At 39.0% G+C, this 13,798-nt stretch overlaps 1 protein-coding gene across 1 annotated transcript in view; it reads right to left on the minus strand.

The window, feature by feature from the left end:
- The window catches only part of LOC149225119 (homeobox-leucine zipper protein ATHB-15-like), a 79,024-nt gene extending 65,476 nt beyond the window's left edge, over positions 1 to 13,548 (minus strand). Inside the window, exon 1 of the mRNA XM_089376922.1 lies at positions 11,411 to 13,548. Coding sequence (XP_089233048.1) covers positions 11,411 to 11,640 — 230 coding nt within the window. The 5' untranslated portion in view covers positions 11,641 to 13,548. The remainder of the gene's footprint in view (positions 1 to 11,410) is intronic.
- Between the last annotated feature and the right edge of the window lie 250 nt (positions 13,549 to 13,798).

Below are 13,798 nucleotides of genomic sequence, written 5' to 3' on the forward strand. Positions count from 1 at the left end.
CAATTCAGCAAGTGTTTGACTCCATTAAGGCACTAGCCTCTCAAGATAACCTAATCTAATCATTAAGCTTGCTAAATTAACCAAGTTGCTAGGCCATTCAGTTGTGTCTCCCAGACTTGTTGGTTGCCAACGAGCCTTTTCATCTTCCCATTTCATAGGGACTGCCCCCCAATAGACTGTTGTTGGGAGACAGCTAGAATAGAGAGGGCGGGGATCAGAGTGACAACCCCCACCTTGATCATTGTCACATCGTGCCTGTACAATTTGAGCGACAACAATGAGGACTTACAAATTAGCACGTGGGCAAAAGCCAAGCATGAGCTCTACCTCTATCATATGGCCATCACCTGGTTCCTGGGCCAATGTTGCCTATCTCATAGAAGACAAGGAACCCTTGCATGCCCCAACTCCTGATGAGCGACAAAATGCCCTATCCTAACGGGGGTAATAGCTATTATAAGGAAAAATCAAGAAAAAGTAAAAGGCAATATAGAGGGATGGAAAAGAAGGCCAAGGTAACTCATGCATCCACAATCGCGCCCTTCTCACATCTATGCACCTAGGATGAGGTATTTCATCATAGTAGGTCCCTTTGACCATGGCACTTGGCCATGGAGTTCTTTCCCCTTCATTCCATCATAATTCACATGGCACATATCGATTGAAGGGTGGACCAAGGACATCTCGCTTCCCTTTGGGGGTTCGAAACAACTAATAGGATAGCCTATTAACCACTCCTAACTAGGGATGTAACACCATTACGTGACTAAGGCCCCAAATTTGGAAGAGAAGCCTCATATGAAATGTTATTTTGCCCATTTCTTTCAAGCTTGGTTCACTTCGATGCAATAATGACTAAATGTACCTGATGGAGAAAGTTGCAGCACTGGATATTGTGTGTAATTGGCAAGTGGTTCCATCTATAGGCTTGGGCAACTTAACTAGGGTTCAAGTCCTCTAAAGGGACATATTGACACCCACAGGTGATGCGTTGAGAGCCATGGGACTCTAGAGACTTATAAAGCATCATTTAGCCACAGACACTTTCAGCACCCACAACGTTCCTTCATTTGCTTTATTATTCATAGGATGATGCACCTAGACTAGTATGACCCCAATTGGCTTAGCAATAATTACATGGTGTGGCAGTTGATCCAAGGCCCAGATGAGGTTTGTCTCATACCTTGAGACATGGGAGGGCTAGCATCATCTTTAATGCCCTCAACATTGGAGTAGAATTAGGCTTATTCATCACTTAGACATCCATGAGACCCAATTTCATGCACGAAACCCACATTTGGCGGATACATAGTGATTTGCAGAGATATCTAGGGGCCAACCCCTAGACCTTGATTTTAGGAGCCCTCTACACTCATCATGTCACAAGAGGACCTCAACGCATGCCCTAGAAGGGATTATGGCAACATGATGTCAGCGTTTTGACCCTCTTATTGGAGATTTTTATTATGTTTCACATTATCTACAAGGTCAACATGTGACCTTGCTTGCTTGCCCATTGTTTTATGATGAGGGGCGTGTAGGCTAAATTAGACATTAGTACCACGTACTTATTGGAGATCATTCATTTTTTATCTCTCACCATCATCACACTTGGAAATTCGACCTCTTTGAGAATGTAATGAGTAAGTTTTGTATACACAACGGAATATTTAAAATATCTTAAATATGTAAATATCCATCTGAAGTAGTATTTATATAGAAAGTGTATATGTCTTTCCGGAATGAATTATATATATATTCTTTTAATCTTATGGGTGATGTCGCCAATGGGTTGACGAGTGTAAATCCATCAATGAATTAAGCTTTATGTAATGATGCTTGGTTACCAGTTGTAACCTTCATAAGAATGAGCTTGTGGTGCAAACTTAGATCTTCAAATAATATTTACTTGTTATATTATGGATGCATATTACCATCTATCATAAGTGTTGAGAAATCTAGGGGCAGCTAGATTAGATGATTTCTCTTAATTTGATAACTGGTTGTGATGTATTTTTCCTTAACTTGATTAGCTTCTTCTTTCACTTACTGCCAAGTTATTGCTAAGATAGATCATTTCATCACCGTAAGTGTAGGGAAGTTACAGAGATTGAAAGGAGGCCAAACAATCTGAATAGAGACGATGGCTGTAAAATTAGCAGTTGTTGGATCCCTGCCATTTATTCTTAAGTTTATATATATATTCTTAATTTTTATTTTTTATTTGTATTTTATCTTGACTACTAATAAACGATTAATTATTTTTTTCATTATTGATTTATTCGTTTAGTTAATTAATTAATTGATTGATTAATTAATTTATTATTGTTATTATTATTATTATTATTTATTTTTAAGTTTGACCATTTATTATTTTTAAGTTTTTAGAATTAATTGTTTCGATTATTTAAGTTTGACCTAAATATTATTTTTATTTTAGTGTTTTGATTATTTAGGTTTGACCCAAATATTTTTATTTAAGTTTGACCATTTATTATTTTTATTTATTTTTAAGTTTTTAGAATTAATTGTTTTGATTATTTAAGTTTGACCCAAATATTATTTTTATTTTATTATATTATTATATTGATTTTATTAATTGTTTTATTGTTTTGATTATTTAGGTTTGACCTAAATATTATTTTTATTTTTATTTTTAGATATTCATTTCATTAAAATTTTCTTTTTGATTAATTATTTTCCTTAATTCAATATTAACAATTATTTCTTTATATTAAAATATTATTTATTTAGTCAAATCTAACCGTTTTCTTTATATGAAAATATTATTTATTTAGTCAAATCTAACTGTTATATTATAACAACTAAAAATTAATCTCTTCATCTATTTAACTTGATGCCAAGATCTTGTTCTTCATCTTGTCCTGACGATGAACCACACTAGATGGTTCGAAACGCGTCGACAAAACTCTGATGATGTGATTTTTGCTGAAAGTTTTCTTACTTTTCATAATATGGATCACGGAAGCCTAAATTCAATTACTATTAATGTTCTCTATCATCAAACGAGTACCAAACAATAAAGATCAATGAGACAAGAAGACACAAAATGTAGGTTGTAAGCCAGGGCCAAAACCTCTCCTCTTGAGAGGAAAACCCACAAGAACTCTTCTCTTCTTATAGAACTTCAAATGATGAATTCCAAGACCTAAGACCCTTGTCAAAGACCCTTGTAAGAACAAGTCAAAGCTCCTTTGATGAGCTTGATCTTCACAAAGTCAACCTTAGTCAAACTACTTCCAAACTGTTGCAGCTAGTCCTCTCGAAAAGAGGAATCTAGTCCCATGATTGGAATTTGTCACTGAGTTGCCAAAAATTAACACTCCCTCTCATCCAGGGAGAAATTCCAATCTTGTCATCATATCATGACCCATCTCAAGAATCTCGTCATCATGTCGTCACTACTCATCTCGGTTCATCTCTACTTATATTTTGCTTGTCTTTGCTCATATGTTGAACATTCTCAAATCTAAAAGAAGAAGAATTTGACATCGGAGGGGAGCTCATTCTACCACCCTCTATCCATTGAGGAGCCACTGTTACCACCCGGAATCACTACCAACGGGGAGCCAATGCTACGACCCGAGAAACTATACTAGCGAGGAGCCAACGTTACAACCCACGAAGCTGTGCCAACAAGGAGCCAATGCTACAACCCTAGAAATTCTACCAGCGGGGAGCCAATGCTACAACCTAGGAAACTCTGCCAGTAGGGAGCTAATGCTACAACCCGGGAAACTCTTTCAGCAGGGAGCCAACGCTACAACCCGGGAAACCTCTACCAGCGGGGAGCCTATGCTACAACCTGGGAAACTCTACCAGCGTGGAGCCAATGCTACAACCCAGGAAACCCTTGTTGATCTTCCCAATATGACCCTTAAGAGTCATTGGTCGAAGTTAGAACACCTGCATCTCTAGCTTGAGCAAGATGCCACTTACCATAAATAGTAAGGATCGCGCCTAACTCAAGCAGCCAACACCCATTGGCCAAATGGGTGGGAAAGACAGATGCCAACTAGGGTATACTCTGCATAGACCAAGATAGAGGATCAACATCTTCGACCCTATAGGTAACAAATAGGGGTGATACCCTATTATCCAGAGATCCCTCAACCCTAGCAGCGCTACATCTCAATTCCTCACCCTGGGAGCTCAGACAGGGGGTATGAGTTGGCTCAGTGTCCTTAATCAGCCCAAACCCTTACTTCAGGAGGATATCAACGTGCTCACATTTGGTACCAACTTAACCATCTCACTAAAGAGTTAACTCAAACATCACTAGCAGTAGTCCTCTATTTTCGGGATTCTTTGCCAACCAAATCCCACTCTTGTTGTCGCAGTATATCATCGTCACATCCAGATCTTGCTTAAACAGCTCTCCATAGAGCTTCCTTAACCAAATTGTCCCACAGCTAGTCATGCTAGCAACAATGTACTCAATGTGCTCTTCCAATTATGCAAACTCATATCTCCGGAAGATCTCTCATCTCGAACTCAGTGACCAGCTCCCTCTTACGCTTGATTATCAGAGGCTCACTACCTATCAAGAATAGATCGTCAACATATAAAACCAAAATCAAATGCATACCTTGGACCAACTTGGAGGAATGGATCGGAACTACTTCCAGGCTTCAGTAGTTGTCTATCCATACAATGCTTTCTTAGAAATTTCCCTGCTCATAGAACTCTTCCATCATCTACTCTAGGACTATAGGTCTGCCTTACTCCAAGTGGACTCCTGATTTCTTGCATAGGGCTTAAGTTTTGTGACCTACGGGCATAACCACACCCATAGGCCTTCTTCCGTGCAGTTGGAGGCCTATAACCGCACTAATCAGCTTTCTTCCGTGCGGTTGGGACTTAAACTAGGAGAACCCTTCTCTGCTCAGATCAGAACTTGCTACAGACCAACAATATCAAATATTTGTCTACTTATGTTAGAAATCTTACTTCAACAATAAAGAATCTTCTATACATTTAATGCAAATGATAATAGGCGTAAGGATCTTATGGAGGGTTTCTCCCTCTTAATGAGAAGCCACTTCAGTCATCATCATTCAAGTCATCAACCTGTCTATCATAATATTGTCATGCATCCGCGGAACTGTTAGATCATAAACTGTATCAGGATCATATATGATAACAAGTCATCATCATGTTATCAAACATTCATCAAGGGTTAGTGTCATATAAGAGTATCATCATACTTCGAGGATCATAAACATCAAGTCAAGGCATTCAATTCTAGCACATGTCAAATTTACTAGAATCAATCTTATTGTGACACTTTCATCGTGCTTATCTCAAGCAACAATATCAAGCTACCATATATCAAAAAATAATGACCTAGCCTTCTTTATTGGGATCAGGAAATCCATCATGTCCAAAAATGAAAAATGCTTGCCAAATATCAAGAACACCAATATATATTACATGTACCATAAAACAAACTCGCTTTCATATTCTTGTCATACCTCAGGGCTTACCTTGCCACCCAATATTCCAACTTACATACCTTGTAGTATTCATACACCTACTTACTTGACATGGGCAGTTGTAGCTCTTTTCTTCCTACACTAGCTTTCTTTTCCTGCACAATAAATGATCCTCCTTTAATGAGAGGAGATCAGCTCCCTCTTGAACCAGCCTTCAAGAGTCCTTACTATCCATTGTCCATATTTGCATCGACTTCATCAACAACCAAGGCCATCAACCCTGACACAAAGCTAGAAAATCTTCACACTGCAAAACCCAAGCCATCATTTTTATCCCAAGGTTTCTTCCAAACCCTAACCTCATGACTTCCATCAAACCCTCATACACAAATTGCCTAGGCTTTCCTTCAAACCTTAGTATTCTTTTAGGTCTCCTCCATATCCTCTTGCTTCCATCAAAGGTGTCTCTTCTCAAGGGTGATCTCAATGACTTTTCTTCAGCCTAACTCTAATACTATGTTAATTTTTCTTAGGGTTATATTGTTCTTTGCTTTGATAATTGCATTTCATTATTTCCATATTAAATTCACCCACAGCATCATAACGTTATTCAGAGTTACATCATTATTCAGCAACATATGCAACTATATAGAAAGCACAGTATCACCATCAATGCAGCAGAAGATAAAGGAACAATAGAAGAAAAGCATTCACACATAAAGACACCAAGATTGGTCGGAGACCAGGGAAAACCCACTATGGGGAAAACCCTTTCAAATTCTTCTTCTTATTAAATTGTCATTGAATGATTCAGCAAAAGAGAGAGTACAATAATCCATATCTTCAACCATAACCCTATCCAACAATATCAACTAAACAACATTCATGAACCCAACAATGCTAATAATCAAAACCCTGCCTTAGAAACTTGCAATCAACTGTCATTGTCTACGGTCAACTCTCAAACCATGCGGTCAACAAGCAAAATATGCGGTCAACTGAGAATCAAACCCTAGGTCCCAATCACATGGATGATGTGTTGTGCGTGTGGCTGAAACCCTCCAACCGCACGCATGAGCTTGTGAGCCAGCAGTTGTGACCAAAAATTGCTTGTGTCATGCATGCAGTTGTGACCCAAAAACCCTAGACACGTGTGAGCTTTCGACCCCTGCAATTTCGGACCTGTGTGAGCCGATCTTCGCGAACTGCCTCAGACCTGTGTGAGCCGATCTTCGCGAACTGCCTCAGACCTATGCGAGCGAAAACCAAAGAAGAGGATAGAAGAATGTCTTATGATCATGTCCGAATAAGGTTGAGTTACTTGTATTTATAGACTTCCAAGGGTGTCCAATTTGCTTTTGGGCCGACCTAATCAAATGTGCACATGTGGGTTTCAATTAAAAAATACACTTTCCATTATCCAAATTGAACGCTTCAATATTCAAGATTGGTCCTCTCAAAAAGAGGTCACTGAGCTACCAAAAATTAACAGCTTGACCTATAAATAAAATAACCTTGAGCATGAAACCCATGCTACAAAATAATAAAATAAAATTTATTTTTCTCTTTTCATCAAATACATAAAATCATGATTACATTAGTCATTATGAAGACCGAACCTAGTTACACATTTCAATAATAAGAACTCATGGCAGAAAGGTTGGAGGATCTTAGTGGCGTCCCAAACCAAAAGGTCGAGAATGTACCAACACACAAGAAGGAACTTTAACATGTAAATAAGAATAGACTATACAAGATAGCTAAGAAAATTGTTTTAATTTTTAGGGAATTTAGTATTAGTATCACCTTTTAGTTTCTTGAAAATCCTAGTTGTGCCCAGGGATCCAAGGAGTTGTGCAAGCCATTACATGCTACTATGGACCTTAGTACCCTTAGAACAAAATTGGACAAGTACAAGTCCCAGTAGAGTCAATTTCAATATCAAAAAACAGCCTAAGAGCTTAGTGGATATTTTAGAAATTTGAGGATAACCCTTTAAATTTTTGGGGTCATGTAGCGAAAGTTTGGAAATTTAGGGTTCAACGACATTAGCCCCAAGGGTCATATGTTCCAACAAGGGGTCGTGACCAATCACTTATTAGCTAGAAGGGCCTAAGTTTAGGGAGGATGGTGGATTGGATAACGAGCTCTGAAGCCACCAGTATCGGGAACATTTCAACAGTAACTAGTGAGGAACTCTCAATATTAATAGATCCTGACAACATCCGTCGGCTAATGGAGAGTTTCTTGCCCATTAACTGTGAAAAATTGGCCTCAGCGTATTGACTATCAGGTTGTCGAGGTTTCAGTTGTCATGCCTGACGATCAACAACAAGTAGCACTAAGTCTTGATACTAACAAATCCCGACAACTTTGTTGGTTAACGAAGACAAGAGATTTGGGAGCCATCAAGTTATGAATATCGATTGTCAACTATCAGGTGATATAATGTCAAAAGATACACCGAAGTTACCTCCATCGCCAAACTTCGATATTAACAAAACCTGAAACGAAGAAAGACGAAAGGTGGAGTTTCGTTAGTGGACAAAATGTTAATCGAATGACCAGGACTTCAACTTATCAGGCCTCAAGTTATCCTGTGTCGACTTATCGAGTGTCGACCCTTAGGACTTGGAAGATCAAGCATCAAGGAATCAAACACCATTTATCAAGATTACCTTTTAACACCATTAAAACTAGATAAGGTGTAGACATGGTGGTTGTGGATGATGTGGCATGCTAAAATAATGCTAACAAGGCATGTTGATGTGGTGTCGATGCGACGCAATGACATAGCATGAACGCAGGCCTTGGATGATGTGGCATGCTAATGAAGTGTTGATGTGGTTCGAAGGCCAATCTTTGATGACATGGCATGCTAACATGTTGTTGACATGGCATGCCAATGTGACAAGGTGATGTCGCAAGATGATGTGGATCAAAGAGCACAACAACGCCAAGGTGGCATTTAGGTGGCAACAAAGGTAGAGGTGATGTGGACTTCGAAATATCAAGTTATCAGTTATTGGGTGTCAAGATGTCAAGTATCAGGAAATCGGGGAATGGATGTGCATGTTCTCAATACTATTAGATCTTGAAAAGTCTGTTAGTCGTTGGAGAAATCTCTGTTATCGGACTAAATGCTATCAACCTTCAAGTGTTGAGCTTTTGGCTAATCAAGTATCGAGAGGTTGCGATATCATCTATCAAGGCTTCCTCCTGATACCAATGGGCCCTAATAAAGTTGACTCTGAACTAGGCAGGTTAATGTGATAGCTAACATGACATGTACGATGATGACACATGGGCAAAAGGACTAACACGTGTTTTCCAAGTGGCATGATACAGATATTGTTGTGGCACTTGGAGGAAAATCTTCACATGGCCATAACTTTGGCCATTAGAGGCTTTCAATTGTCAAGCTCTCCACTGACAAGTATCGAAAGTTCGGGATATTGTCTATCAAAGCTTCCTCCCAATACTAATGGACCCCAATAGGATTTTAACGTTGGACTAAGCAGGCCAATGTGATAGCTGCATGGCATGTACAATGGTGACACATGGGCAAAAGAACTACCATGTGTCTACCAAGTGGCATGGTACAGACGCTGATGTGGCACTTGGAGGACGATCTTCAAATGGCCATAACTTTGGATCTAGAACTCAAGTTGGATGAAATTTATATCATTGGAAAGCTCTTGATGAGTAGAACACAATGATGGCCTCCGAAATGAATTCTAAGGTGGTTGAAGGAAGAGGAATTTTGCATAACCCCACTTCCTTAAGGTGACATAGGAGGTTGGGTCCGGATACCTAGCAGCCTTATTCAGGGTTTAAGGGGCTGGATGTGTTACATTTGGATTCTCAACACATTTTCCCTCCTTTGGGAGGAGGCACAAGGCCTTCAGAGTCATGTGGAAGTTTTAGAAGGCTTCTCAGATGTTCATGTAGAGACTCAAGCTCTTCAATGGAGACACAATAAGAGAAATTAAACACGCAGATATGACTAACAGAATTTACCAAAATTCAAGGCTTAAGGAGCAACTCTTAGTGTCACAGTCAATGGCTGACCAAGACTGAGTCAGAAATGGAATGGCTGATTGACAGGATGGAAAGGATATGACTAACAGAATTTACCAAAATTCAAGGCTTAAGGAGCAACTCTTAGTGTCACAGTCAATGGCTGACCAAGACTGAGTCAGAAATGGAATGGCTGATTGACAGGATGGAAAGGGTGGAGAAAACCGTAGAAGCAGAAACTGTGCCTTCCCAGGTGGCAGTTGGAAAATACATATCAGGTTACTGAACAATTACAAGCTTACCATGTCCTAGGATTACCCTAAAATCTACCTTAATAAATGCTTGGGTAAGTAAGAAAGTGAAGCCCATTAAAAAGTTTCTTGGAATTTTGACCCCATATAATTATGGAAGTAATTCATGATGGCCAGAAAATGAGAGATCTCATTTTTACTGTAATATCAGTAGTATGTCCAACACTATCAATTGTTGTGGCCTAGAGTTATTAGATTCATTTGGGTCCAATTTGGTACATGCAAAACCCAGAAGTAAATGCTTTAAAAATAGTCATAAGCTATTTCTGGCTCATCAAAAATCTGAAGCCATTTTGCAGATCACATGCACACTATGAACCTTATGGGTATAGCCCTGGCCTCATATGCGGGTGTGTGTGGCCTGTTGGTCCTAATTGTTTTCTGTGCCTCTTTTCCTATTTTAAGTGATAGTGTGTGAAATAGTATTAATCATAGCTAGGTTCATTTTTTTTTCTTGTTTCAATGCATATCCAGTGGGGAGAACCCTGATATGCATTGAGTTCTCTTGGGATTCATTTGGCATTCATCTTGGGAAACCTTGAGGAATTCAGCTGTAAACCATAAGAATCAAAATCCAACAACCATAGAAACTGGTTTGAGTAGCCAGTCGGTTAGGTGCTATAGCCTATAACCCAGCTACATGCAGCTAACTAAAAGTTAGTATTGGTGCATAAAATAGACCTAAAACTGATCATGTTAAATTTGAAGTACAGATAAACTGTATTTCAATTTTTACTGATAACATCAATAGAAATTCGACTAATAGCAACCCCAACTGCATTCATTATTACTAAGACCTAGTTTATCATAACCATCTACTGGCAAGGGGATTCATCAACATCAAACCTGGTGAGATATAAATTCTTGATTAACATAACCATGTATGATGGTGGCAAAGCATAATTTAGTTTAAATAGTCACGATAACCACTGTTAAAGGACTTGCCAAGTGCTTGAAATACTGTATTAATCTACTTGGCTCACTCTTCGGTCAAAACTTGACAAGTTTTCAAGACTTGGGAGTGCTCATTGAGTAGAGGTTTCACCAGAAGCTCGGTAAGCCCCCCCAAAAAACACTCCTTTTTGTTCAATTTTAGTTTTCTTTACCCCAAGGTTTATGTTGATTTTTCCCCACGTCTGATGCATGCTCATCCTATTCAGCTTTGCCAAGCCGTTCTCGACTGTGTTGTGTGATTTTGACTCGAACGCATCCTTAGTTTTCTACCTATGAACTAGCCAATTTGCGATTTTACAGTAACAGTTCAGGAAATTTTCATTTTTTACTTTCACAAGCAAATTCCTCACCAACACAAGGATGCTATAATAAATCAACAGAATCATTTCACAGACCATTTTAACTGTGGTATGAGATGCTTCTGTCTAGTTTATCCCCTCATTTTTTAACAAACTCTACTATAGCAAACACACAGATGCGCGCTGGAAAGAGACACATGCCCACCCTTACACACGAAGTTATGTACATAGTACATGCAAACATGCACACCAACACATTCACACATGGTGTAAGTATATGTATATGTGTGTGTCTATATATATATATAAACACAATTATTATGTCAATAAACAAAACAGTTTATGAGATTAAAAGAATTGGATGGCATACCTTCTGTTCTGAAACCAGACTTTAATTTGCTTTGGTTCGATATTAGAGAGAATTGGATTCTCTCTGATGAGCTGTAAACGCCTGCCTGTGCTGGGCTTAGAGCACTCATTATAAGCACGTTCTAAAGTCTCCACCTGCTCATTGGTGTAACGGACATACTTGCCATTATCAAGCTGACCCTTGCTATCACTATCTTCACCACTATTTTGCTTCTCCATAATGCTGGGCATCCTCCTGCAAACAAAAGGAGTTTGACCTCACTGATTTCTCTTTAACAGGTTCCAGAACTGTGAATTCAATACCGTGTGAGTACTCCACCCTGCCCAACAGTCACATGGTATTGATATTCTCATCAACTTCAGTTTCAAGCTTATAGCTTAAAATAATCCTCCAGTAAAGCTAAGTGTGCACAGTACCAGGTTATATTTCAGTATAAACGAGCCATCAAGTACATGAAAACTCCCGTATGCCAAGCTTAGAGCGTTTGATCTTTCTATTTTCCAGAAGCTAAATGAATCGAGTAGCGATGTTATTTAAAAGAAAACTTTGGTATGCCTTTAACCCCAAAGAATCCTAACCATGGTTTCCGTGCCTCAACTTACAAGAAAACTTCAAAATTGATTAATTTTACGGTCAAACTTCAAAGCTTTAAGCAATTGTGAACCATGGCTCGCGAGGTTTAAGCTTGAAGGAGCTTCAAATTGGATTATTTGGGAAAATTCCGACTACAGTCTTCAATCATTTTTGAAATAGTATTCTCGAGCTGCATCAGCTTCAAGAAAGCTTAAAATCACCTTAATCGACAAGTGACCTTCCCTTGTAGATGATTTCAAACGTGTTTTAAGCTTTCACCTTGAAAAGGCTAAATTGTTGCAATCAAAGGTCACCCTTTAATCATTTCTGGATCATCGCTCTCAAAGCTTTACTAGAACCAGCGAAGCTTGAAACCGGCTCAATTTCACGACTTCCTCTTTTAGCAAAACTCTCAACCATGCTCTTCAATCTTTTATCTTCACAAAGGATTGTTTGTAGAGTCAAGCTACTTCCGTCCAGCAATTTCGAACCAGTGCTCTCGAGCCTTCGCAAACCAAGGAATCTTGCAGGGAAAAGCGCCTATTGATCTTCAGTATTCAAGCACTTTCAAGCCGTCCATCTGAAGCTTTAATCTGGAAAAAATCTTGGTTGGTCTAACAATACTACTAAACAGAATTCAAGCAATTTTTAACAACGGCCGCCAATTTTAAGCTCGAGACTTATCAAAAGTATCGAATTTGTACCTTACTCGCGACCTTAAAGCTTCAAAACAGTTTAATTCAACAATCTTGCATCTCCCAGCAAAATTTAAAACAAGCTTTTCAATCCCGAGTCTTTAAACTTCAATCTTTAAATTTGAGACTCGAACTTTCAATCTTGAAGCGTCTTTCGCCGAGTAAATCTCAACCGACAGTAAACTTCAAACAAAAATCCACTCAACACAAGAACTTCAAACTTGTTTTGACCAATGGCTCCCGTTCTCTCGGCTTAAAAAGCTTAACCAGATATTTTAACTTCAATCTCCCAGCGATCTTTAGCCATGACTCTCAAGCTTCCCCAATTCTAAAGCTTCAAAGTTCAAATAGCCTTATATTTCAAACCGGACTTCAATTTCAAAAAACACTCTCAATCTTTATGCTTATCCTCGAACTTAGGACTTCAAACAATTCCAAGCCAGCGTTTCGTACTTCAAACAACTCAACTTCAGACTCGAACCTGAAAGAGGATTTCAGACAACTCATACTCAGACTCGAACCTGAGACTTTCAATCAGTTTAGTTCTAAACCGTACCTGTCACGCTTTGGACCTCGAATCACCTCCCTTCGAGATTCGAACTTCGATCTTCGAGCAAATTCCAACCTCGTGGCACCCAGCTTTAAAGCCATTAAAAGAATAGTTCAAAATCGCCTCAAAAGACACAAAAGGCCTCAAATTTAACGCCTGAGATGTTGAAACTTAGCGACCAGGGGCAAAGAAAATGGAGGAATTGACGAAAGCCGCGACGAAAAACTCGCATTTGGACGGAGTTCGACAAAATAATGCAACACGAAAGGCAAAAGCCTCTGCCCCCAAAGTCTCCTTTCTTGACAAAACGAGCCCCGCGTGAAGGTAAAATCTTGGACCGCCATCAACTTGCTTCCTTTTTATATTTACGATAAAGCGAATTTCTAAAACAAAATATTATTTAATTGCGTTACTTAATAAAAATAATGGCCCTTGGTCTGTTCAATCAACTAGACCCTTCCACCAATGTGGATTTCGCTTCACAGGTGAGGGTTTTCAAGGGTCCATTTCAACGTTATTTTCGCCTTTGGTTTTCAGCTATTTGTCGGCCTTGTCTTCAAACCTCACTTT

The sequence above is a fragment of the Pinus tabuliformis genome, chromosome J, assembly GCF_031772625.1.
Source record: "Pinus tabuliformis cultivar Carrire ecotype Pingquan chromosome J, CPIR1, whole genome shotgun sequence".
NCBI classification, from domain to species: Eukaryota; Viridiplantae; Streptophyta; class Pinopsida; order Pinales; family Pinaceae; genus Pinus; species Pinus tabuliformis.